This window comes from Phodopus roborovskii, unplaced genomic scaffold, assembly GCF_943737965.1.
Source record: "Phodopus roborovskii unplaced genomic scaffold, PHOROB, whole genome shotgun sequence".
NCBI classification, from domain to species: domain Eukaryota; kingdom Metazoa; phylum Chordata; class Mammalia; order Rodentia; family Cricetidae; genus Phodopus; species Phodopus roborovskii.
In genome coordinates this window covers 24377391-24403272 of record NW_026126459.1, presented here as the reverse complement: position 1 = coordinate 24403272, position 25882 = coordinate 24377391, and the positions used below count along the sequence as shown (strand labels likewise).

The 25882-nt window shown below is 52.4% G+C and overlaps 1 protein-coding gene across 5 annotated transcripts; it reads right to left on the bottom strand.

The window, feature by feature from the left end:
- Positions 1–778: 778 nt before the first annotated feature.
- Positions 779–20116, bottom strand: Nr4a1 (nuclear receptor subfamily 4 group A member 1). Of its 5 annotated transcripts, none has more exons than XM_051189939.1 (8): positions 19987–20116; positions 15694–15812; positions 4225–5105; positions 3301–3430; positions 2883–3034; positions 2363–2565; positions 2087–2265; positions 779–1257 (listed from the first exon to the last, which is right to left on the bottom strand). In XM_051189939.1, the coding sequence occupies exons 3-8, from the start codon at positions 5101–5103 to the stop codon at positions 1001–1003; spliced, it is 1800 nt and encodes a 599-aa protein (XP_051045896.1). In that variant the 5' UTR covers positions 5104–5105; positions 15694–15812; positions 19987–20116; the 3' UTR covers positions 779–1000. The 5 variants fall into 5 exon arrangements, with proteins under 5 accessions (XP_051045896.1, XP_051045894.1, XP_051045895.1 ...); XM_051189937.1 differs by lacking the exon at positions 19987–20116 and adding an exon at positions 19340–19580; XM_051189938.1 differs by lacking the exon at positions 19987–20116 and adding an exon at positions 19340–19426 and having other exon boundaries at positions 15694–15878.
- Between the last annotated feature and the right edge of the window lie 5766 nt (positions 20117–25882).

The window sequence follows — 25882 nt, the reverse complement described above, 5'->3', positions numbered from 1 at the left end:
TTTACCCCAGGATCAGAACCCTGAGAGACAGACCTAAGACCTGAGGCTTCTATGTCTGCTACTCTAATCCCTGGGACAGTGGCCATCCACTGTGGGCCTGTCAACAGCAGTTACCAGAGACTTCCCACATTAGGAACTAGTTCCAAATGCAGGTAGGTATAGGGTGCACATCTATAATCCGATACTCAGGAAGAGGAGTAGGAGGATGGACAGCTTGAAGCCAACTGAGCTCCACAGCAAGTCTATACCATCTGTGCTGCACAGTGAGATGTGTACGTGTGCATGAGAGGAAAGTAGTCCCCATGCTTTGCTTAGTGACAGGAAGCAGGCTGCATCATGACCTAGCACCTACACGTGAGTAAAAGAGGCACACCAGCGGCACTAGTGCCATGGCTTATGTAACTGTAGCAGATTGTGCAGTGACATCAGAGAAAGACTCAATTTTAGCTACATGTCTATTTTTTATTCAATATATTAAATATATTAATCAGAAAAGTCACATTCTATAAATCCAAGAAAAATACACAAATATAAATCAGAACCTGCCATTCACCTTGAGTGGCAGTTACATACATGTGGAAGGAAGATAGAAGAGATCTCCAGTTGGAGGCTGGAAGGCTTGACCGGCTGGTGGGGGCCCCAATCCTTCCTCCAAACCCCCACTTCAACCTCTTCCTTTCTGTATTTACACCAACTTCAGCTTATTTACAGCAGGATGGTATGTGTTAAAAATGTTTTATTTACAAAAAAAAAAAAAAAAAAAAAAACAAAAAAACCACGAAGGCCAGGACTGAGCTACAAGGATAAGACAAACAGTGGGGTCACCCCCGCAAATGCACACCCTCCTCCCAGGTCCTGAGCCCCCTGTCCATCTTCTGGAGTGAAGAGGTGAGTCAGTCTTAGCTCAGAACCAGGCTGGGGTGCTCTGGGGGTCCGTGGGCTGAAAGGCACATGGGTGACATAAGAGCACACACGTGTGCACACGTGTTCAGGGTAGGGATCAGAAAGACAATGTGTCCATAAAGATCTTGTCCACAATAGGTGGAGGAGTCACCAAGTCCTCCAGCTTGAGGTAGAAGATACGCTGCAGGCCTTGGGTGCAGAGGGTCCGAAGCTCAGGCAATTTGCCCAGCAGGCGTGACAGGCAGCTGGCTGGCTGTGGCTCTCCTGCCACAGTAGCCATGTGCTCCTTCAGGCAGCTGGCAATGCGATTCTGCAGCTCCTCCACCCGCCGAGGCTCCTGTAGGCCATGCCGGTCTGCAGCAGGGAGTACAGGGTAAGGCACTCAGTGGATCCCTTCTCCCCACAAGCGCCCAACTCCTCTAGCATGCCCCACCAGGAACCCATTCCCCAGACTGGTTGGCATTTGAAACCATTGTTTCAGTATCCCAGGGCACAGAATGCCCAGACAGCTTGAATGACTTAGCCTAAGTTCAGACAAAGGAAATAAAACCCTAGTCCAGAGTTTCTGGGGTACAGGTTCCACACAGTTCTGAGAAAGCTCAGGAGTGACTTAGGGCTGTCACCAGGGAGAGCTGAGTGTAGACCTCACTACCTCTTCAAACCCCAGCTCTTCTGTGATCTTTGTTCTATTCAGGTGGGTCGCCTAAGAGATTTAAATGGAAAGTGGGTAGAAGCAAAAGAGATGAGCAACCTCTACAGTTATCTCCAAAGCCCATCCCCTGTGATATACATACTAACACCCATGACAGACACAATTGTGGCTGGCAGAGTGGCTGTCTCTTGCAGAGAAAGGAACGAACTGGAGGGAGCCTAACTTCTGGACCACAGTGCTGGCTATCCAAGTGCATTGTGTGAAAAATTCCCACATGCACTTTCCTGTGTACTGAGAGATTAACAGGGAGGTTTCAAAACAAACTGAACTTTACACCAGATACTCAGCATGCACGTATGGCTGTATCTCAAGAGTCTGGGGTCATTCAAAGGCAAGAGGCAGATACAGCAGAGTCCCTTTCCTGATCATGAAATTTCAAATGCTGCAAGCACTCTAGGGGTCCCAAAGTGCTAGATGCCACCTACCCAATGGCCCTGCAACCCTCGGGCCCTGTCTGTGCTTGCCACTCACCAGTTATAAGGACCAGAGCAGACAGGCAGGCAAAGGCAGGAACATCAACAGCCAAGCTATGCAGGGACCGTGAGAAGGCTAGGATGCTGTCAATCCAGTCACCAAAACCTCGGGCACACTGTAGCCTGTGCAGCACCAGGCCTGAGCAAAAGACGAGCTTCCCTTCACCTGGCTTAGATCTGGAGGTGGCAGATGACAGTCAGGACTTGGGTGTCCTGGGGCACCAGGCTGGGGCAGCAGGGTTAGGGCCAGGAGGATGTCAGGGTGGCAGCTCACCGGTAGGCCAGGCGGAGAATGAAGAGCTCCAGGAAAGCTGACTCCAGCAGCAGGTCTTGGTCTCCTGGGGAAAGTTCAGCAAAGCCAGGGATCTTCTCTGCCCACTTCCGGATAACGTCCAGGGAACCCGTGAGCAAGTCATAAAACTGCTGCACATCACCAGCGTCTTCCTTCCCAAACCGGGGCAGCACCAGCTCCTGGAACTGAAAGGGACCATGACAAAGAGGTGAGCATCACAAGCTGCCACTGAACCACGCACAACCGTGCCAAATCCAGGAATGCAGATTAACCCTGGATTGGGCCCATGTGCTTGTCAATCTCCACAGGAAAACCCTAAGACTATGGCAACTGTTTGTAATTGGCTCCCCCATCCCACACCCACCCCAGTGCATTTCTCCAGCCTGTCAGTGCTGAGGAGGCTCCCCATTTTCTGATGTCACCCCCAGAAGGAGAACCTTTCCAACATGTACAAAGGCATTCCATATGTTCCCAGGGGCAGGTCAGATGGGCGGGACCTCACCTTGGAATAATCCAACTTGGCAGTGCTAGGCCCGGAGTCCAAATGTGCCCGGATGAGAGAAGTGAGGAGATTGGTAGGGGAGGCATCTGGGGACTGTTTGGGTTTTGAAGGCAGCCGGCCCCGCCGGCCCTTTAGGCTGTCTGTCCGGACAACTGCAGAAAAACAGGCAGTATTGAGGAATGAAATAAAGGAACCCGGAGAAGGGGTCTTCAGCCCACAATGTATATCCCACTCCTGAAGTAAAAGATGGGGAACCCAGACCCACCCCACCCTTGCCAGCAAGGCAGGTGGAACCGGCATCCGCTTTTAGGGGCTGGAATCTAGAGGTGGGAACCAGAATGAGGTGCAAATGCCTGGTGACCCTGGCTGTCCCACCCTATCAGTCCTTCTATGCCCAGGGCCCCACCCTACCACCCACCTTCCTTCACCATGCCCACAGCCAGGCACTTCTGGAAGCGGCAGAACTGGCAGCGGTTCCGCCGCCTCTTGTCCACAGGGCAGTCCTTGTTTGCCAGGCAGATGTACTTGGCACTTTTCTGCACTGTGCGCTGGAGGGGGGGCAACACGGAACAGGCTGTCAGAGCATGGGGTTGGGGGGGGGGAACCCAGAGGAGGGGACTGTCCAGATCCTGCAGCCGACGCAGACAAAAGAACCCTCTGTCCATAGCTGTTTTCCTAACATTTGGGTGCAGGGGAGGGAGAAATCAAGGGCCAGAGGGGGGGGGGAGAGAAGTCTGGGACACATTGGGGGAGGGTTCTGCCTCCAAAGAAAGATCCCAGAACCCAAGACTAGAGGCTAGCAACTTCCGAGGCTGTCCAGACACCTGTTCTGAACAGGTGTCTGCCCGTGTCCACCTGCCCTTTCCTGGGGCAAGAAAGAGAGAGCTATGGGTGTGGGGGGTGGGATGGGAAGGGAAGCCAAGCAGGCACCCAGCACTGGGACAAACACACAGCCTGTTCCCAAGTCCACCCCCAGCCTGCAAGAACCAAACCCTCTGCCTGAATCCTTTCATCCCGTGCCAAGAACACAAGTGCCTGTGGCCCCCTTGCCACCAGGACGAGGGCAGGGGCAGGGGCAGGGGAGAACCAGAGACCGCCCACTAGAATGTCTGCTGCTGCACACCACTACAGGCCACACCTTCTGCCCCCTTCCCCAGCTTTCTGCAGCCCTAGAGAGCTGCATGCCCTCATGAATGAAGGGTCCCAGGTCTGACATTGGTGAGTCCCTGGGAAAATGATAACACCTGTCCCCTACCTGCAGGACAGAGCCAACTGTGAAGGTCACTACGGATCCCAATGTGACCGCCCACTCCTTCCCCACCTCCAACAGGTGGTAAAATACCTTGAAGAAACCCTTGCAGCCCTCACAGGTGCGGACCCCATAGTGCTGACAGGAAGCGTTGTCCCCACAAACGGCACAGCGGCCCTCGCTGCCACTTGAAGCCCCACTCCGGGCCTTGGAGGAGGTCACAGGTGCATCCAGGATTCCAGAAGTGTCAAGGTTCGGAGAAGTGGGTGCCAGGCCAGGGAGAGCTGCTGGCATGGAATAGCTCTCTCCCTTCCCAACCTGGTGGGTGGCTGCTGGAGGGAACAACTTCAGGGAGCTCTGGGCCAGGCTGGGGCTAGGACCGGTTGGGGGACTGAAGGAGAAGAAGGTTGGAGGTGGTGGAGGCCCAGAAGCCTTGGGCAACTGCTCTGTCCATGCCCGAAGGCCTTCATAAGTCTGGCTGGGGGAGAAATGGCCAAATGAGCCATCCCAGGGAGAGAGCTGGGGTGGCTGGAAGCTGGGTGTGGATGGCGAGGGGGCTGAGCAGGGACTGCCGTAGTAATCACTGCCACTGGAGGACAGGGTCTCATCTAATGGGCCACTCAGGGTGCCAGGATAACAGCCATACACCTGGAAGTCCTCAAACTTGAAGGAAGCAGAGGCGGGAGAGGTGGCGGAAGAGGAGGAAGAAGACGTGGACGAGGCTGATGAAGCTGAGGAGCATGGCTGGGTTGTCCCTGGCAGCTGGTATAGGAAGGTGTCAAATTCTCCGGTGTACCCGTCCATGAAGGTGCTGAAGCTGGGCAAGGTAGTGGGTGCGGTGGGTGCTGCCTCGGGGCTGGCCAGTTCCATGGTCGGCTTGCTGAACTCAAGGGCTAGGGGGTCACTTGTCAGGTGGTCACGCGGTCCTGGGCTTGTTGCTGGTGTTCCATATTGGGCCTGGATACAGGGCATCTCTAGAGAGGGAGGAGACCCAAGGGAGGGAAGGGGAGGAGTCAGTAAGACCCAGGGCAGCCAGGTGGCAGGCCTGGAAATGAGGCAGGTGGCAGGACCACAAAACCTAGAAAACCTAGGAGCCCTGGTCCCCCCCAGCCCAAGCACTATCTCAGTCTACAAGCCTCAAAGCTCCTGGGCAAAGACCCAGTTCAAGAGGGCTTAGTCAGAAGGCCAGCCACACCCCAGTGGGCATGGGAACCCTAGGGAAGGCATTTAGCCAGCACTTCCCTGAAGGAACAGGGGGAAGCTGTGTTCCTCCAACCCCCAGCCTCCTGTTCATGGGTGGGGGCTGGGAGAGGCAATACACAGAGCTTAGGCCCGGCCCCCAGGAGCAGATCTGCTGATTTCCAACCAGGCACTTCCTGGGAATACATTCCCAGGCATACCCCAGGCTCTGCATACCCCTTCCTCACTCCCCCCCCCAGTGTCTGTGGAGACAGACATCCTGGAGATGGAGGGGAAGCTGTGGGTCACGGTACAACTGTCTACCAGTGTTGCCTTAGGAGCAGAGCAGCCTCAGAGCCCAGCCCCACTTCAGCCCCCTGTGCTCATCCCACAGGCACCCAGTCCTTCTATCTCAGACTGTGCACCCACTCTGTACTTTCTGGAATGTTTCCAGGAGTTAGGGGAATTACTAGGTAGCATGGCTACAGCCATTTAAATACCACATACACTGGGGGCTGGAGAAATGGCTCAGTGGTTAAGAGCTCATGCTGCTCTTCCAGAGGTCCTGAGTTCAGTTCCCAATACCCACATCAGGTAGCTCACAACCATTTCTAACTCCAGCTCCAGGACATCTGATGTCTGTAGCTTTGTAGGACTCATATGCGCGCACACACGCACACACACACACAAACACACATACACACATACACACAAAGAGTTAATAAAAGTAGTTAAGAATAAAGTCTTAAATTGTATATTCTGGAGGGAGGCGAGGGACTGAGCAGGAAGACCCAGAGAGGAGGCTCTGAACACACAGGAAAAAGGACTGTTGCCAAGAGGGTTTTCTCAGCTAACCGGGTCGTTTTTATAAGAGTCCAGCAAGGAAGACACACAAGCAGAGTACAGAAGACTACTAGTAGATGCATGAAGACAACCCACCCCTACCTATGTCCCTGTTAAACAGCTGTCTGTTTCTTATAGCATCCAGGGATTTGGCAAAGCCCCACACACCCAAACTGAAATATCAGAGACCGTACCATTCCATGAGACGCTTAAGTTTAATCTGGTCAGAAGTCCTGCAGAGGAAGCTCCAGGACCTAATGTCCCTTCCAACCTCCAAGTCTGGGGTCTGTATAGTATAGCCTTTCTAGTAGGGAAGACAAGCCACATAGAAACTCAAGCTGGTTCAGAGGATGAGGCAGTAATGGGGCAACAACTGTCACTACTTATTTGCCAGAAGGCCCTAGAAGCCCTCTAGCTCCAGTATTTCTCCCAACCCCACTCCACCCTTAGGTGCTTGGACAGGACAGCTCCACCCCTGGACTGACATGCAGCCTCTCAAACAACAGTGCCCCCCTCCAAGTTCCAGCCCTGCCTGCACAGTGGCAGGTCCCTCAGTCATACAGCACCTGTGAGAAATAAACATGGCCACTTCTGCCTAGGCAGGGATGGGTTGGGGGTGGAGGAAGAAAGGTGGCAGCCAGTCAGGACTGGGCATCTGTTCCAGCCTCATTCAAATCCTGTTTCTCCACTTGGACATCCTACATCCGGATCAACCCCCACCAATCTACCCTGCTTCAGACAGTCAGCAACACAAGATACAGACCTGCATCTAGTCTCTTGGGGTGTTGGGGGAGTAGCCCCCAGGAGGGGAGGAGGAGGAAGAGGCGGGGTTGAAGGAAGGAGTTGGAGAATCCGGCTTGGGGCAGGTCCTGGCAACACAGTGGCTTGCACCTGTTGTTAGGTGAATAAGCCTTGGGCTGCACCCTACTTAGCAGATTCAACAGGGACCACTGGGGTGATCCACAAGCTGTCTGGATTGACAGGAGAGTAATCCCCTAGTCAGTGCCATGCTAAGACTACAGCATGAGCAATTTCCACCCAGTCTCCACGTGCCCCTTTCGCGACTGCACCAGGGTATAGCTAAAAACAATTATTTGCCTCTAGATATCCTGACTGTGCCAACAATCACCCCGCCAATCTAGCTAGCCATTTCCTTCAGCAAACCCCGGGTCTTCCTGCACTGTTCAGCCAGAAAGTTCAGTAGGGGAATCTGAAATTTTAACTACAGCCTATAAAGTGTTGAGTAAACAACTGGGGAAGAGGCTGATAGCCTGGGAAGGAGACCCGTGGAAATCCAGTCCTACATGGAGTTGGATGGATCCCAGCAGCGCGGAAGCTCTACTGTACACTTTCTCCCTGCAACATGCTCAGACACTCGTCACCCCACAATCAGCAACCAAACCCAGAGTGCGGTGTGCCTGTTTGGGAGCCCTGGGGAAAAACAAAACAACAACCGCTGGATGAGCCTGCAATACCTACCGGCACCAACCACCTTGCAGACCCTTCACTCACTCCCCAAACCTAAAGTCCACGCTCACTCCACTCTAAGAGCTACCCTTTAACACCACAGATGCACTCTACACATCCCTCCTCGCACGCCACCCGAAAACATCCGTTTCCCCCGCGCGTACATCCATCTCTTTCATGCACCACCCCTAGAAACAAACGCACATTTCCCGCGTGGTACCTACCCGGCCGGCTGCCGCTCTCCTTGGCCGGGACCAGCGACCCTGTAGCTTCCCGGTCCCGCGTGCGCTCCGCAGTCCTTCTCACACACTTGCCCAACTTTCACAGCCTCCAGCACTGGGGCTCCCCTGGCGAGCCCGACCCTCCTCTTAAGCGCTCCGTGACGCAGAGGGAGGGGCGGGGGCGCCACTGACGCACACGGCCCGGCGAGCTTTGGCCATACAAGGGCGCGGGGGGCGGCGCGGTTCCGGCGGGAGGCGACTAGGAGGAGGCGCGGAGACGGGGAGCCCGAGGGGGCGGGGCGAAGAGGGGGGCCTGGAATGTCTGTGCGCGTGACGCACGCGGGGTTCCATTGACGCAGGGAGCGCGGATTGTTTGATCTATAAATAGTTTTCCTCTCGCCCGCCGCGCGGGCTAAATATAGCAGCTTCCAGACCCGCTAGGCTACCCAAGCTGGACCCGGGATCGGGTCCCGGGGTCCGAAATAACCGACCGGGAGGAGGGAGTGTTGTTGAGCTGCACCCGCAGGGCTTCCCCAGAGCAGGATCTCCTCCCCTCCAGCTGCTCCCAAAGCCTACCGCGCCCGCTCCCTTCTGCTCCGCCTTTGCCCCTTTCCAGCCTGTCCTGGGCACCTAGAGTGTCACTCGTCGCCACTTCGGGCAGCCAGAGCAGAGGCAAGCAACTCTGGGACACACCCAGGAGATGGCGGCAAGGTGGGCAGTGCCCCTGCCTCAGCCTTGGCAATGCACAAGGATGGCAGTTAGAACCCTAGCCTTGCTCCTGGCGATCTGGCTTTTAAAGTCTCTTCCCAATGGGCTTGGCTTTGCCAGGCCCATGCTGGCCCAACGACTCTGCTCTGGACTGAATTGGTTTCTCACCAGTGGCCTCCCTAACCCCTCTCAGGATGGATGCACCCTAGTTGAGAAATTGCCGAATTTCAGAACCGGGTGGGGCCTGAGAAATCTCCAAACTCATGCCAACTCTTCCCCATTTTATAAATAGACTTGGAGACATAATGGCATTTGCTCAAGGTCACTCAGCTAGGTGATGGCACACTGGGGTAGAACCCAGGGCCATCTCCAAGGGGCTCTTTTCATGCCTTCCTGCCAAGTCCCTAGCCCCAGGCCCTGATAAGGAAGCACCTGCCTCCCCACTCCAGCAGCAATGAAGAAAGCAGCTCTAACCAGTTACTGCTTGAAGTGAAGAGCCTTGGAGGGTTGTATCCTAGTGCAGACCAGGCTGCAGCCACCTGGAACCCTAACTAGTTTAGCTGTCTATCACTTTGCACATGTGTTCATACCAGCCCAAGCTTAAGGAACAAACCTTCAATTTGCTAGCAAAAAAGAAAGAGGCCTGGAGAAATAGCTCAGAGGGTTTAGAGTATATCCTACAACTTCCCCATCTGGAATTCTCTTTGAAATATCTGTCTCCCCAACCCCTCCCAATTTCTGCTGCCAGCCACAACCAGTGTCAGCCCACTGATGCAGCAGACTTAACTGGGAATACCCAAGACCATACGACCATACAATACCCCCTTTTAAAAAATGAGCTGGGAGTACAGATCTGTAGTAGAGTGTTTGCCTGGAATTTGTAACCTGGAGCCCATCCACCGCACCAGAAAAGACCTCCCTTCTAAATCTTTACTGTCTCCTACATATGGAGCAGCTTTCATAAAATGCTGGTGTCATTCAGCTACCTAGTCAGAAGTTACCAGAACCCCCAAACCAACAAGTTGTCTTGCTGTTACTGAGTCCACAGCTCTGAATTTTCCCAAGCCACCTTCTCAAGAACGTACAGGCCACCAGGGGGAAGATGAACAGTGGATAGGATGGTGTCAACTGGAACCCTCTTGGATCTGTTCCTCCACATGCTCCACAGTCAGACTTTTTTCTCTCTCCTTGGGCCTTCTGTTTATATGTGAAGCCACTACTGTCATTTGAAGACAGGACCCAGGGGTCCATGATGGCACTTCTGCTTGGAAGCACACACATTCTTGTCCCTGCTTATATCACATCTGACTCCCCACCTTATCTCTTCATCCAGCCCTGGATGCCTCCCTCTACTCCCAAAATGGTTTCTAATAGGCGAGCATAACAAACCAGAAGGGTCCTTTCCTCCAGCAAAAGCAGGTGCACTGTCATCTTCACCAGGGTGAGGTGAGGCCCAGTCTTAGCCCCATCTTGAGTTCCAGCATCCTCCTCCCTCCCCACCATTTTGCCTTTGCACAAAGTGGCACATACCACCACCGTGTTGGAGAAGCTGACATGTAAGCACCAGGGAACTCACTATGGATACCCTCACACTGCACCCTCAACCAGGCCAACCTCCTTGAGCCACCCCACATTGTAGAGGTTGTCCTCTTGCTGCCTCAATGCTGGAGGAGGATAAGGAACTGCAGCTGCTACATACAAGTGTGATGCTGGAGGTCTAAACTCACTATATTTTAAGTACCATCAATAAAGAGTCCCTCTGTGGGGATATAGCTGGGGCCACCCATGCAGATTCCTGGGTGGAGCATACAGCCTAGCACAGAGAGAAGAAAAGCTGACCGGAGGGAGGCTGCTCAAGAAGACTGACCTGGAGCTCTGCAAGGTGAAAGCATGTACATAACGATACAAGCTTTGGGAGCCCTAGAGCAAACCTCTCAGGAGAGCACCAAGTCTTGCTTTTATGACTCAAAGCAGGGTCAACTGTTCACTGGAGGTAGGAGTAGTGAGTAATGCTAGGAGCTGCATCCTGAAACCCACAGAGGGCAGGGAGAAGATGTAACACACTGCAGACAGAAGCTGTCCACACCAGGGCCCACACCAGGGCCCAACCTACCAATGCACCTCATCACCCACCCCTAAGCAAGGTCCTTCAGCTAAGTCCTGGTACCAGCCATCTCTGTGGTGCTGTCTCAGCCACCAGCACACTCTTTCTCTCCCCTCTCCTGGAATCCTGCCTGCCTGGCCCTCTCTGACATTAGCTCCTGGGCCACCCAACTCCCAGGTAAGCCTTTTCCCATTGGTGCAGAGAGGTCAAGACACTAACCAAGGACCAGCCTTTGGACCAAGATACAACTGAATCCATCCATTCAGCCCTCTTCTTGCCCATCCTGAGCTTGAAATCACAACCTGCATTTTAGAAACTGATCTTCTAACTCCTGTTTCATGCTCATGCTGACTGTACTGCCTTGACCCTGATTCCTGTAAATCCACCATAGAAGCAGTTACTACCATGCTCTGTTACAGGTGTCTCTGTGGGAGTCTGTGGTAGGACTGGAAGCATGCCAGTTCCTGATGCAGATGACTTTGCCCCAAGTGTGTTGGAGCTCAAGCGAGGTCATCAGACTCTATTCCCAAGCTTTTGCCCTATGACAATGGTTCTCAACCTGTGGATCATGACCCCTTTCCCAGGTATCACCTAAGACCATGGAAAACACAAACATTTACAATTCCCAACAGTGCCTAAATTACAGTTATGAAGTAGCAACAAAAATAGTTTTATGGGGGGGTTCACCACGACATGAGGAACTGTATTAAAGGGCCACCGTGTTAGGAAGGTTGAGAAGCACTAGTTTAAGTGGATACACATGCTGCTGGACTTGACTGAGTTCAAGTTCATTCAAGTGTATGTTTCTGAAATCATAGTAGCTGTTTCTCATTAGACATTGGTTCTATCAATGGTTACTCAGAACACAGGGAGTTAGGAGTTGCACCATGATGACATTAGAAAAGCACAATGGCTCACATTTGTAATCCTAGCACTGAGGTAGGAGGATCACTGGAAATCCAGGGGCAACCTAGTACACATATTCAAACTCAGTCTTAGGGCAAGGGAACGGTATGATAGGGATTACAGACTCAAGCTCAGCCCCATCCCCATCAATATGTGAGCCACAGGAGGGTGACAGCACTGACTTTCCCTGCAGAGGGCTTTTTCAGTAAGTAGCCTGAGCTAGCAATGTCCACCCCATCATTCCTGAGCAGAGTTGGGTAAACAGGGAATAGGGGAAGTAGACTCACACAGCCCTTTCCCACGATGCCCCTTGGCTGGGCCCCACCCTGTAAAGTGGAAGGCAGGAACCTCCCCCACTTTCACTGAGACTGTCCCCACCCACAGCCTCCATGATCTTCCCATGGGGTGGGTCGAGGGAATAAGCCTTGTTTCCTCCCACTGAGAAGTGGCCCCGGGAGGTTCCCCTGCTCAGCCCCAAGCTGCCAGCCCTGACCAGGCCACTTCCGCTTCCTGCCCTCACAGTGGGCAGGGGATTTGTGTTGTGGGCAGAGAAGTGCTACCTGCTGCCTCAGGGGGTTCCCATGGCAGCTCTGGGAACCTAGGTGAAGGATCAAGACCAGGTCTCTGTCATCTCCTGGTCCTTCTCTGGGCCCTGCAGTGACCAGATATCCTGTGGCCCTCCTCACACACAAAAACAGGTTCCCAGTTTGAATTCCCAGGTTAGCCCATTTATGCACCCTGATCCCTTCATACAGGCAATCAGAAGAGCTCCAGGCCAGCAAATCTCCTTCTACTGAAACCTGACTGGATCCCTTGACCCCCTCAAAACCATTGGTGGAGAGAGAATTCAGTTCCCTGGGGGAGGGAAAGGCCGAGCAAGCAAAGCCGATGGACATGGACGCCAGGAACCTGCAGCAGAAACCTGAGAGTAGCAGGGGACACACAGGGACAGACCAAGGACCTGGGTTACCATCTTGGTCTCTGAAAATTAAACAGTAACCCCCTCCCCTCTGAGGGGCTGAGAGAAAAGAGATGCAAGTTCTATCCAGCACTGAGGAATGCAACAAAGGCTTGATTAATACTCAGGGTGTGTGTGGGGGGGGGGGGCTGAGTACTGAAGGAAGTCAGCATAGCCACAGAAGCCACTTGCAAATCTGTGATTTTTCTACCCCATCTAATTCCCAGGCAGAAGAAATTTATACACAGCATATAAGAATAAGGTTAGACTCAAGAAGAACTGGCAGACTGAGGAGGAAGGCACAGATGTCAAAGTCCTCAGGGAAAGGCTACCTCATTTCTCCTGCTCGCAAGCTCTTCAGGTGCATCTCTACCAGCCAGTTCTACACGTGGGAGGGTCTCCCAGCAGGATTCCCACACCCACCAAATTTCCTTAACCCTACCCAAGGTCTCTTCCCCACCCAACCTCCCCAGCACAAAGCCAAATTCAAAATAAAACCTCCCTGATAAGAAGCCTCAGCCGGAAGGCCGCCACACTTTCCTATTGTTAAAGTATTTTTAGTGGCAGGCTCTGGATTCAGTTAGAGACCCTGTCCAGAAGAGGAAATTTTTTTCTAAGAACCAAAGAAGAGGAGAGAGTGTGGGAGCTCCCACGGAAGAGGCTGCCTCTGGCCCAGGTCCCGGGGAGAATGTCTGTGGTGAGCTGGATTCACTACAGCCTTGCTTCTCAGCACTCAGAATATATGGGATTAACAGACCTCCCCTCAGCCCAGCTGCCAGTTCCTACAGGACAGGGAGCCTTGAGAGCCCAGAGAGCAACCTTCAGATAGCCAGACAGACACTTCTTTCTTCCTCCGTTTGAGCTGTAACCTGGAAGCCTCCACCAGGCCATATGGACAGCCAGTTGGCACTCTCTGAGTAAGGAGAGGGCAAATCTGTCCCCCATGTCCCTACTGTCAGTCTCAAAGTGTTCCCAAGTCTGATTTCCATCACCAAGTGCTGCATGCACACTCCATTTCCAGGACTGTCTGACAACCTCACTTCCTCCTCTTTCCCCCTCTCCTCAAAGCCAAAGGACTCAGCATACCATCCACAATGGAAAACATCTGGCAGGATGGGCAGAGAAGAAAAAAGATCCAAACAACTCAGGTGTGTGTGTGTATGTGTGTACATGCGCGCGCACACACACATGTGCATGTGCCTCAATATCCCTACTCCCAAAACTTACCAGCTCTCGTCCTCACAAACCCAGACAATGAAGGAAGAATCCAGGGTTAGTGGGGATCTTTTCACAGCCTCAAGAAACCCAGTGGGGAATTGTGACAGCCTGCACTTCCCAGCTGAGGCCATAGACTGGCAGAGCAGACTCTGGATGGGAACTGTCCCCAAGCCAGTGTGTCCTCTTCTGTTTATATAGCAGAAACCAGAGCTGGCCTCTGGGGACCGGGAAAGCTGCCTCAGGGCCCTCTTGGCTGGGGCCTGACTTTGGCCCAGGTCAGCAAGAGCCCAAAATAGTCAGCTGACGGGAGCCCCAGAGTGAGCGTGACCCTGGGCCTGTGCCCAGGCCTGGCAAACAGGTGCCCACGTCACAAGACTAGCAGCTCTAACACTCACGGGGCTCTGGCTGGCAGCCCCTCAGGGTAGCACTGGCAATATATTTGACAGGGGAGTTCCATCCAGTCGCATCACCCAGACAACAAGGCAAACAAGAATGCTGGGAGACTTGGTATGCAGGGAGCCAGGTCCAGGCTGGAGGCAGAAACATGGGCCAAAAGGACAGACACCTGGCCTCTGCTGCCACCCTGTCTCACGTGCTTCCCAAGTCCAGATCTCTCTGCTCACTAGGGCCACCTGCCCCTTCCACTTAACAATAATTCTCCCTGTCCCCAACCTAAGTTGATGGTATGGAGCTTGCTACCAGCAAGAAGCTGGCTCCCAAGTGCACACTCAGCCCAGCTCCCAGGAGCTGTTCCCCAAGCCGCTTCCCCCCTTAATCACCAGCTCTGCATGACACAATAGGGCTGAGGATGCTGAGGGAGCCAATGAGTAGCCCAATCACCTAAAGCAGCAGTTCTCAACCTGTGGGTCACAACCCCTTTAGGGCAAAGCAACCTTTCACTGGGGTCACCTACGGCCATGGAAAAATGCACATGCCTGTATTATGGTTCACAACAGTAGCAAAATTACAGTTATGAAGTAGCAATGAGAATAATTTTATAGTTGGGGTCATCACAACATGAACTGTATTAGAGTCATAGCATTAGGAAGGTTGAGAACCACTGCTTTAAAGTCTCCCAAACCAGAGGCATTGTTGGTCCTATGACCCAAGGAAAGAGGAGAGAGTACCAGGGCATATGTCCAGGACACCAGATTGAATCCCAACTCCCTTCTGCACGGTGACCAAATCTTGCGTTCCCTTGGCCTCACCCAGTGTCCCAGGTCTCAGGGACCCTGTAAGAAAGCCCATCCCCTCCACTACAGATCACCCATCCTCCACCATGCCAGCCTCTAGGCTCACCAGGAGCCCCACACACCTGGTTTCACCCCACACGGTTTCTATCCTAGCAGGACCATGAGAAGCCACTTCCCCCGTAACTCTCTCAAAGGGGGGGGGGGCAAATTGATGGCAAAGGACACCTTAGGGATGGCCACATGTTTGGAACTTTCCTTTTCAAGAATATTGGATGGCTAATGCCATGGTGACAGAGGTGGTCCCCATGCTTGGCAGATATATATAGTCCAGGACTTGTATCTCCCTGATGCAGTACCTACACCCTGGAAACAGGCCAACCCTCAAACCCACATGCCCCTGCTATGCTCCCTGCTATGCTACCCGCCCCACCCTTCAGCTTCCTGGAACCATGCACAGGCTGCCTTGAGAGCAGCTGTCACCCCCCTCCCTCATCTACCCCTGAGCAGGACCAGAGCCTCCAGCCTAAGCTGTTAAGAACATAAGGCTTCCCCGTCCCCACCCCCGCATCACCCCACCTCTGAAGAAATCAGATGTTCCCATGCTTAGCAACCTCGGCTTGGCTTGCCTGCCGCCTCGGCAGGGCTTCCCCCTCCAGCCCCCCAGACCACATCCTCTCCAGGCAGCCCTGCACCCACCTCTGTCCCCATTCTACCCCACCTGCTCAAGGGCCCCAGGGGTGCACCGAGGACAGCAGCAGGACTTACCACTCTGGATGGGCCAATAGGACTCTGTCAACACTCAAGGCATACCCTCAGGCATCAGGGCCCAGCAATGCAGCCAAGTCACCAGGGAGGGGCAGGGGCTGGCCTCTGTCCATGGTGGCCTATGGAGGGAATCCGCATGAGTGACAAGCAAATAGCCATCAGGGACATGCTCCTGAAAAACATAACTGGGAAACAAGGGGTCAGGATGGGGGGCAGGACCTAGGTCACCCAGGCGGGACAAGACAATTTGGGCAATGGCCCCTTAAGGACATGAAGGTGGCCAGGAGATGCATCTGAGTATTTCAGAGCCAAGAAGGCATGCTGCCGCTGCCAGTGTGGCCCCTCTTCCTGCTGCTCCTGCCTGAAGCCCCTGAGAAGATAGGGATGGGTAGCAGAGAGAAAGTGGCCCTGAAAGGGCAGGGAAAACCACTCTCCTGCCTTACAGGCCTCCAGCTTGGCCCCAGAGCCCAGAGGTCCGCAGAGGGTAAGATTCCCTGGGCCTCCCTGGTCTCAAGGAACCCGAACCTAAGCAAGGAGACTCTCACAAATTCCTATAATGGGAACTCAGTCCCTAAACAGGAAGGTCAACTTCAGGCAGTGAGGTGAGGGGGTACCAGGGTATCTAGGTTCAAATCGTGGTCCCAGCACATAGACCCTCAACAAGTGACACAGTCTCTCCCAGCTTCTCCTTTCTCGGTGAAGCAATGACCGTCTCTAAGTGACATGCATCTCTAAACCCAGCAGCTTTAATTAGGCTTAACGTGTAAAGGATTTATAACAGGACAAGTTGGGAGGCACAGAGAGGGGATCTCTGTGGTGATATTTTGTTTGTAAACTAATGCTTGCCTGAAGATCAGAGGAGCAAAGCAGCCAGGCACTAGCTCTTGCCTCTACCTCAGGCCAAAATTGACAATCCTGTCTGCATGAATCCTCAGACTGCAATGCTCTCCACCCTACCTCAGACTCATTGAGATTGCACTGAGCTCCTTTCTGCCTTATATCCTCTCTAGTGCTGGGGTCAAAGGTGTGAGATGTTTCTCTTTTAGACTGACTCACTCTCATGTAGCCCAGGATGGTCTTGAACTCACAGAGACCCATCTGCCTCTGTCTCCCGAGTGCTGGGATTAAAGATGTGGTCACCACTGCCTGTACTCTATGGCTAACTAGTGGCTTAGCTCTGCACTCTGATCTTCAGGCAAGCTTTGTTTGTTAGATTACAAACAAAATATCACCACGGATCTCTGTAGTTCAAGGCCAGCCAAGTCTACATGGTGAAACTGGTCTCAGAAAACAGATCCAAGCACACATATTGCTATATATCATCATTGGGAAGTCTAAAATGAACACATACAAAAACTACCCTCCCCAAGGTGGGCCTCTTCATGAAGCCTGTAACCTCCAGTTTGTCATGAGGCTAAAACAGGAGAAAACAGGGCCTGACTCGACTTGAAGAGTTCAAGGCCACTCTGGGCAACTTGGTGAGAACCTGTCTCAAAGTAGAATGGACAAAGATAATAGTAAAGGGCTCGCTTGGCAAAGACAAGGTCCTAGGCTCAACCCCCAGTATAGGAAACAAGAAGTAGAAAAGGGGGTGGAGGAGGAGGGAAAGGAGGTGAAGAAGAGAGGAGGAAAAAAAATAATAGGAAAGGAAAAGGCTAACTCCAGACTCTGGCTCCATCCTAGGCACTTCTGGGCACCTGGGCTCTGCTTCCAGAGTGGAGCACGGCTGTGTCGTCCAACCCTAGATTTTCTAGCTCCCCTCCAGCACTGGCTATTGACCCTGGCCCTATCTTCCACTGCCTTCTCCCACTCTGGGTCCTCATCCCCCCCCCCCTCTAGAGACCAGAGTGAGGGCAGAGTAAAGCAAGGGTAAGTCTTCATAGCTATCTGGCTGTTGCAGGCCAGAAGGCTGGGAAAAGAGAAGTAGATATTTCCACAACAGTAGGTGGAAGAACAGAGACAGGGGAAGGCCCAAGGATGGGTCACATGCTCCTGACCTCTGCTCCGAGGTCACCGGCTAAGGAACACTCCTGTGGCCGAAACACCCAGATTTTCCCTCAAAGAACTGCCAGCTGTGGTACAGGCCCTGGCTAGCAGACACAGAGCCCCTGTATTTGGTTCTCTAGTATTACAGAAAAAAAAAAAAAAAAAAAAAAAAAAAAGGAGCAACTGGCATCCTTCACATGTCTGAAAGGCTTTAAATCTGCCTCCCAGAGGGGCTGTGCTGCTGCCCTCCCATGCACCTGCTGTCATAGGGTGGCATGAGCCCCAAGGTCTTCTCTCTCTTGTTGACATAGGGACCAGAGCCTGGCACCTTGTACCTAGAAGTTGACTCATAGCTCTGATGAACAGATGTCCTATCCCATCTCTTGTCCCTAGATCAAAATTCCCTCCTACCGGTCACATAGTCAGCGTTCCTGGACTACTGTGAGGGGGGCAGTGTGCCCAGAGCAGGGGAAGACCCAGGAGCCCTTGAGGTCTTTCTGCAGCAAGCCAACACCCTGGGCCCAGCTACAAATGCAGGATTGAACCGGTTACAAGCCCTGTGCACAGGGCAACCCAAGGCTAAAGCAGCTCAAAAGAGGGGAGGGTGGTCTCTAAAGGGGGGCATACATCAGCCTCAACTTCAGTACAGCTCTCACTTCTCACTCAGCCCTCCTCCACACTCTCCAGTCACACGGGCCTTCGTTCACCACCCACAGCCTTGGTATTGGCTGTGGGAAGTTACTGCCCCACGTTTGTCTGTCTGTCTGCTTCCTCCCCATACATCAGGTTTCCATTCCATCTAACCTTCTCAAAGACCTCTACCTACCGCCCTACCCCCACGCTTGTCTTCAGTTCCCACTTGACTGTCACCTGTCTCCCTACTAGAAAACAACGCTGTGGGCCCAGCAACACAGCATTCAATCTGAAACAGAGATGGGCAAATGCTGGGGCCTGTAGGCTGGGGAGCAAGGGATGACCCACACAGGTGTACACTTGAGTTGGAGGGGGAAGGCCAGATAGGTGAAGGTAACATTCCAGCTACAGAACTGTCCCTTCCACTTCCAGACAGATCCAACAGAAACATGAGTCTTTCCTTTGAAACACAAAATTATCAATCAGAAGATCTTACCTCGTGGGCTAGCCAGCATACCCCACCCCTCTGCCCCCAGAACCCACCAGAACTGCTAGACCTTCCTGCGAAGCATCTTCCAACAAGGCATGAATGGCAGGCCTCCTGAAGCCCTTGTGGGCCTGGACATCACAGCTCCACATCTTGAAGCTCTGTGAACCTGGACACAACTCCACACTGGACAATGGGTACAAAATAAAAGCAACGCTAACAACTTTGCTGGCATTTTCTCAATGCAGCCTCATAGTAAAGGACTGTTTTTTATTATGCACTGAGAAAGACCAGACCTTAAGAGGTTAAGACACTTGCTCCAGGTCATATAGATTGGAACTGGCCAAGGTGTGGTTAGAGCCCAGGCCCCCCAGCTCTGGGAGTCTGGCCAGGCATCCATCCTTCTATCCGGGTGCATCAGGAACCTGGCTCCACTACATGGAGTAGTCTCAGCCCCTCCCAAGGAACAGGTGCGAAGCTCTGTGGCTGCAAAGATGAGCACTGGGGCCTGAACTTCTGAGCTGACAGCCAAGGGCTCACCATTTCTTATCACAGCCATTTGCCTCATCGGTGTGAGCCATTCTTCTGCCCAGCAAACACCATCATCAAAAATCAGTACTCTGTCAATCTTCTTAGCTGTGGGTCACCACAATGCCAGCTGGCTTCTTAGCTCTGGGTCACCATAATGCCAGCTGGCTTCGTTGTCAAGTCTTCGCCCAAGTCACTGATATGTACATTTCCCTTGGTTGTGATGCCACAGTTCTGGAGTCCAGGGTCCATCAGCACCATTTGGGAACCAGCCGACCAGAGCGTGCTTACTGCACTAGCCCCAAACCCAGGTGACAGATTTCCGTGAATCAACATCTAGTCCCTCGGGTCACTTAATCAAACGGACGCAGGAGGAGGGACTGTGTCCAACTAAGGGGGTTGAGCCCTGCATCCACGCAGAACACCCTCTGGAGTCACCGCTGTCCCCAAGCCCAAATAGATTCCAGGAGCTTGGTGTAGCCTCCCCGACCGGGTGGCCTGGGCTGCTGGCTCCGGCGGACCGGGACCAGGAGGGATGCCTCGGGCCTGGCCGCGTCCAGCACCGCCCGCCCTCCCAAGAAGCACCCGGGGCGGGCAGGAGAGGACGGCGCTGACCCACTGCTCGGTGGACGCAGGTCCCCGCCGCCCGGGGCCCTCACCTGGCCCCGCGGGCTGTGCTCGCGTCTCCGCCCGCGCCTTCCGGGCTCGCAACCCGTTCGGGCCCGTAGGGTCGCCCATGCCAGTCCGCTGCCGCCTCCAGCTCCCGCCGCGCCGGGCGCCCCCGCCCGCGGTTCCGGCCGCGCCCGCGCCCCCCGCCCCCAACTCCTCCCTCGGCGAGCGGCCGGGCGGGGACCGTGACGCGCGCCCATTGACGTCTCCGGAATCCCGGCGGCGGCGGCCGACGCAGCCTCATCAATGGGCTAAAAATAGCGGCGCCCGGAATAGCCGCGAGCGTCCCGCCCCGCGTCCCCCGCCTCCCAAAGCTCTCCCGCCGCACACCCCGTTACATAACGCTCCCCTCCCGGAGCCAGGGTGGGGTTGCTGTTTCCAGGTGAGCCCTCTCAGGCCTCCCGGACACCGCCCCGACATTCAACTCAAGAATACATCTGCCTGGGACTTCCCCTGAGCACTAGGTGGAAAAACTGAGGCCAAGAAGGACTTGGCTGCAACCCAAAATCACACAGCAATTAGGCTGCTTGGGAGGTCAGGACCCCGGCTACCTCTGAGCCTGTGGGCACCCCAAGATGACACCAGCCACTCAGCCTGTGGGACTGTATAACACCCCGGAGGCCAGGAACCTAGGTAGCAGGGTACAGGGCTTCCAAGGGAGAAGGCAGGTAACAAGACTTCTGACAGGGTGAAATATGTCCTGAAAAACTACTTTCTGAGGCAGGGACATTGATCCAGCTGTTCCCATAGGCCTGAGTGGCCTAGGATAAGTCACCTAACCTGAGCCTCTAGTCTTTGGCCACCTTCTGTAGTTCCCAGACCCACGCAGCTGTGGAGTAATTAATCTTGCACATAGTAGGCACCCAGGTTTGGGGTTTTCCAGGCTCGTCCGTGAACTTTGTGATCCACGGCTGCATCCTATCTCTGACTGCCATTGCTAAACACATACCTTTCACCAAGACCTTCGGGATGAGGGGTCAAGGTGGTCCTAGGCCTCTGAAAATAAGAGGGCCACCCTATCCTTTGGAAGCCTCTCTCCACACAGCTGCCCATTCCCACAGGCTATATGGAAAGCCTGTTGTTTGACAAGATACAACATTCAGGTCTACTCGCCACAGATCAGAAGCCCAAGACAGACCAACTTGGTGAAACAATGAGTTTTACTAAGGTTACTTACAGGAGAAGTGACCCAAAGACAGCTGCATCGCCACAGTCCACCCTGGCACGGATGGCAGCTCACAAAGCTGGGAACCTGGAGCACCCCAAGGCAGCCTGCAGGCCCTTAAAAGGTTGGAGTGTCTTTGCAGGTGTCTCAGTTGGTCTACACACCTCTTCCAGGCAGCTGTTCTGGTCTTGGTCTTCTCTACAGTTCACCTAGTGTTGAGAGTCTTCATGGGAGTTCAACGTCACTTCCTCTTTTATTGTTTACTCTAGCAGAGAAGGGCCTAGTGAATCTGGTCTGTTTCAGAGACTTCCTGAAGCTATTTCCAATCATTTCCTGTAGGGTGGAATGTTGATATCTCAAGAGAAAGCTATTACACAACATTCTATCCCTTCCTACAGTTCTTTCGGGGCCCTCTTCAACAATGATTCCTGGCCTGGAGGGAGTGATTAATGATGTCTACTATGGCTAAGAAATAGGCTGCTGTGCCACAGTAATGATCACTTGTTCTTGGGAGCATCACCAATCATTATGAGTTGAGGCTGAGAATAAGTGATATATGGGCATAAACACACATAGGCAGTTTGACAGGCACATCCCATCTATCTGGTAAAACCATAGAAGTTGCTTCCCATTAGGACTTAAGACCTCCCCAACCACAGGTTTCTGTCCTAAATTTTGTACCAGATGTGAACTCTCTCTTCAGGAGAGGGCCTTAAATCCAACTGGAAGGCTGTTGGTCTTACTCATGATAGCTGAGCCACTACAGCACAAGCAGGCATGTCCTGCCCGCCGTGTCAGTATTTCGTCATGCTGGACTGATAGGCAAGCGGCAATGTTGGTGACTGTTTCCCACTAGCAGCATACATAGCCACCTCTGGCACTATGAAAGCCAGCCAGCATGTTGGGAGTTCCCAGTTCAGTCCTGGCTTGATTGCTCCATGTCCTACAGCCAAAAGTATGTACATGCAGTGTCTTCATCAATAGGGTCCTACCATCTAGTTCAGGCACACAACCAACAGCAGTAACAGTGGCCTTTATGGTTTGTGGGGACCTCGGGGGCTTTCCTGGCCAACAGCCTATAGGAAGGTAGCCCAACCCTGGCACTGGGGTTTTCATTCATTAACCCAAGCCACTGGGAGTGTCCTTTTAGATTCTTTTTCCTTTCAATTAACCCAGCCCCAGTAGGATTGTAAGGTAGGTAGAAGTACCTTCATACTGGATTGTCTCTCCAATGGTTTTCCAAATATGCAAAACACTCAGAGGCCAGCATTTTATCATTTATATATCATTATATCATCTATATGTTTGCCAGAGGATGGCAGGACAAAGCAACATCCCACACCCCCATCTCATAACAAACTAGATAGATGGGATGTGCCTGTCAAACTGCCTATGTGTGGGGTTACAAAGATATCCTTGGTGATGCACTCTACAAGTCTGCTTTCACCTGTTCTCACTGTCAAGAAGTGAGCCCAGAGGTTCACAACTAAGATACTAAAAAAGCCAAACAGAAGCAAGGTCTAACACAGCACAGGAAGATTCCATCCATTTGTATCAGTTACTTCCTCCACAGATCAAGGTTGGGTACAAAGCACGGGTAGGAGGCACTAACTTAATTAGCTCCTTGTAATCCTTAATCATTCTTTCTGAGCCATTACATTTCCATATCCTGGAGCTCTTCCACCAGGCCTCCCTAAACTGGCTTAATTTTCTCATACCTACTCAGGGCCAGGGTGGGGAGATCAAGGGCATGCTCTGCCAGTTGTGCCTGCGGGCTCCCTAGAACAGAGTTGCCTGGGTTGGCACTGTGGATGCAGCTGTAGCTGTTGACTTTCCAGCCACCATATCTGGCTGTTGGGGAACTTCCTAACTGGGCAAAGCATCTCTGCCCCGAGTATAACCTTTTGCTGGAGGAAAATGTACTCTCCTTAGTATGGGGAGATCGTTACTCAGCCCTGAGACAGGCTTGATCATCTTTACCTGTATTGTCCCATCACAATGTGCTCCTGAGGCTTTACAGCCATCCAGAAGCCCCTCAGCACACAATTGGGCTTCGTCAACTTCTTCCTTAGGAACTCCAGCTTGACATAAATCTTACCACATTTCCTGAGTACTGCAGCCAGACTTATCCTTTCATTACCTCCTCTAAGTTGCTCTCTCACTTTACAAACTCTTTACACTGCCAAGGCCTGCTCTACTTTATAAAGATCTTGCCCCAACTAAGGGCCCAGCAAAGCTACTAAAGGTCCAAACTAGCCTTGAGGTCCCTGCTGGGTCAGCCTTTTCCTTAACTCCTCTGTGAACACAGTTCTATCTAGCCCAGGAAACTGGGGTTCCAACATGACTTCTCTTATTCCTAGTGACCTCCATAGCATCTGCCTTTCTTCTATGGTCCTCCAGCCTCTGATATTTGTTGAGACTTCAGGCCAAGATAACCAAGTATCCCTAATGATTCTGATAAGCCAATCCATCAGGGACTCATTTCCTTAACACTGTGGCAGGTCATATAGCCTTGGCCTTAAGGAGGGATGGGAAGTTACATCACTCAGTTTTCCTGCCTCTACAGTCAGACTGATCCCATTCACTCCCATGCCCCACAGCATTTCAAGCCAGCCAGAGGCAGGCTCTTCCATTGCTTGTTTAAAAATCTTCCCTAATTCCAGAAGCTGAAGGGTTGAGTATTTCTTGATCACTCTAGTGTCTCGCATTGGGCCATGGTTAATGCCCTGCATGCTGGGTTACACATAGATTTCCCTTTGTTTTCTACAAAAGGTTGGACTTCAAGGGCATCTTTTACTGCTTTTACCTATCTCATCCTCTCGTTTATCTAATTTAGTTGTCAGATCTGAGGCTAACATGAAGGATGCTAGTCCCACCTCCCTCTCTTGTTGCATTTGCCCCTTTACACAAACAAGCTTCTGCTTGGCCACCATCTCCATTTAAGACACATTTGTAACTGCACACAACCTCTGCCACTGCTTGCCAACCGTCTTGACCCGTGTATGCTAATCTCAAACACTATAACATTTCCCCATAACCTTTAACTTTCTCAGGGTATCTCCATATTCACATGGTGGACCCTGCTCATCAAGCAAGCATGCCACTCATACCACCCATACCACACAGGGGACGACTGCCATGCTGTAATTCCTCCCACAGACACTCCTAACCCTGACAGTTCAGCCTTAGTTGCATGTCTCACTATCCAGAGTGAGAACCATGCAACTGCTGTCATAGCACAAAGGCACACTAACAGAGAGAGGCAAGGACACCGCTATGGAAATTTTCCCAGCAAATGTTACCCGCTCAGGCTTCTCAGGCTCAGTTATATGCCTTGCTACCCATAGCCAGAACCATGCACTCACACCTCTCCACTCATCTTCGGTTCTGTGAGACCCTGTTTGGGTGCCAATTACCTTGTGTGACAAAACTTTTCCTGGGGAGACACAATACACAAGTCTACTCACTACAGATACCACTGAAGCTCAACTTGGCAAATGAATGGGTTTTTTTATTGTGGTTACTTACAGGAATATGGATGTGGGGTTACATACAGGAGCAGAAATAACTCTAAGACAGCTGTGTCACCAAAGCCTACCCTGCATGGATGACAGCTCACAAAGCTGAGAACCTGGAGGACACTGCACAGCCTGAAGGTAGCTCAAGGTGTCAAAGAGTGTCTTCTCCAGGTGCCTCAGTTGGCCTAAACCTTTTCCAGGCAGGCAGACTTGACTAACAGTTTCTGTTTCTTCCAGGCAGCTGGCTGGTCTCAAGAGTTTTCTTGCAGTTCAGCTTGTTTGAGACTCTGAGGGAGCTCAGCACCACTTCCTCTAAAGAGATTCTCAGCTCTTATTGTTTACTCTGACAGGGAGGGGCCCAGTAAATCTGGTCAGTTTCAGGGACTTCCTGAAGCCATTTCCCTTCCTGCTTAATGATCGACTCTACCAAATGAAATGTTTCAATCTTGGAGAAAACTTAACAAAGCCTCAGGCCAGAAAGGAAAACCCAAGGGTAGCTAAGGGGTGGCTTGTGTCTCTGTCCTACCCTGCTTGACTGGGAGGTGATGAAGGGGACCCATTTGGGAGTGATAATCCATCCTCAAGGATCCTGCTTTGTGCAGTGCACCAGCTGCCAGCCAGGAACCACGTGGTCAAAAATCCCTTCTACATTCAGAGGTTTTCTCAGGAGACCCCCAAACTCCACAGCAATCACTCCCAGAGTCACATTCTTCTCCCCCCCCAAGAAGTCCTGGATTTGCCCTACTCTCTGGTAACCCCACAACCCCCTTTTCTCCTACTTCTAGCCAACCCTAGAATCTGTGGTTTACGTCAAAATCCCAGAATGAGTTCTGTTCTTCCCCACACTCAACAGTATATCCATTTGCAGACAAAGGAGCCAAGGCACAACAGTGGCCAGGAGTGAAGGAGCCTCAGGATGGCTTCCCCCCTGCCCTAGCAGTTCCTTTCCAACAGCTGGAAAGAAGGCACTCCCCTGCTCCCTCTTTTTATTTTTCCACAAGTCTTTTTGAAAATACATTCTCAAATATTTGCCAGTGTAGGAGAAATACATTTATTTAGACAGGAATGGAAAAAAAAACTGTTAGCAGTTTTTCCATGGAGGCTTCCAGCCCACAGAGGTCTCTCTATAAATACTCTTACCCCAACCTGCCTCAATTATCTACCCTATAAAATAAAATAAAGCAGATAGCAAAATGTGAAATG

Excerpts from the sequence above, each read along its gene's own strand:
- Nr4a1 (XM_051189939.1), bottom strand. The coding sequence starts at position 5,103 with ATGCCCTGTATCCAGGCCCAATATGGAACACCAGCAACAAGCCCAGGA. Across the intron at positions 3,035-3,300 it reads TGTGGGCATGGTGAAGGAAG|TTGTCCGGACAGACAGCCTA; the intron begins GTGGGTGGTAGG and ends GTTTTTCTGCAG. Across the intron at positions 2,266-2,362 it reads ATTCTCCGCCTGGCCTACCG|ATCTAAGCCAGGTGAAGGGA; the intron begins GTGAGCTGCCAC and ends TGCCACCTCCAG.